Source organism: Penaeus monodon, chromosome 31 (assembly GCF_015228065.2).
Source record: "Penaeus monodon isolate SGIC_2016 chromosome 31, NSTDA_Pmon_1, whole genome shotgun sequence".
Classification (NCBI taxonomy): Eukaryota; Metazoa; Arthropoda; class Malacostraca; order Decapoda; family Penaeidae; genus Penaeus; species Penaeus monodon.
Genome location: NC_051416.1, coordinates 394,958 through 395,358, shown reverse-complemented (window position 1 = coordinate 395,358; position 401 = coordinate 394,958). Strand labels below are relative to the sequence as shown.

At 48.6% G+C, this 401-nt stretch overlaps 1 protein-coding gene and 1 long non-coding RNA gene across 2 annotated transcripts in view; both read right to left on the bottom strand.

Moving 5' to 3' along the window:
- The window catches only part of LOC119592804 (transient receptor potential cation channel subfamily A member 1-like), a 33,214-nt gene that overhangs the window by 7,969 nt on the left and 24,844 nt on the right, over window positions 1-401 (bottom strand). The window contains exon 12 of the mRNA XM_037941712.1: window positions 3-199. Coding sequence (XP_037797640.1) covers window positions 3-199 — 197 coding nt within the window. The remainder of the gene's footprint in view (window positions 1-2; window positions 200-401) is intronic.
- Window positions 7-401, bottom strand: part of LOC119592869 — a 5,151-nt gene continuing 4,756 nt past the window's right edge. Inside the window, exon 3 of the long non-coding RNA XR_005230488.1 lies at window positions 7-199. This is a non-coding gene — a long non-coding RNA (uncharacterized LOC119592869). The remainder of the gene's footprint in view (window positions 200-401) is intronic.

The following is a 401-nucleotide window of genomic DNA, read 5'->3' as shown; positions in this document are numbered from 1 at the left end:
GCGCGGCAGAAGCGGAAGCCTCGGGATCCAGCGTCGCCAGGAGCCCCACGCCGAAGAAGGTGACGAGGCCAAGGAACACGACGTACAGCGCCAGGTTGAACATGTGGATGAAGCGGCCGTAAGCCTCCCACTTCATCTCCAGGAACTTCTGCGTGAGGGGGTGAAGGAGTAACTCCACCCGCCCGCACTTCACCATTTCCTGGGTGCGGGAGGGAGAAAGAAAGCGGATGAGGAAGAAAATAGGGGAAATAAAGGAAGTAAGCAGCAAGGTTGATAACTAAGAATCTGATAAAACGATTAGTATAAAACAATGATCTTCATAAAGGCAAGAATTTGCAGGAATAATAATGGTACAAAACATAATGAAAACAAATACCAACAACTTCAGTGGTAAACCTTCA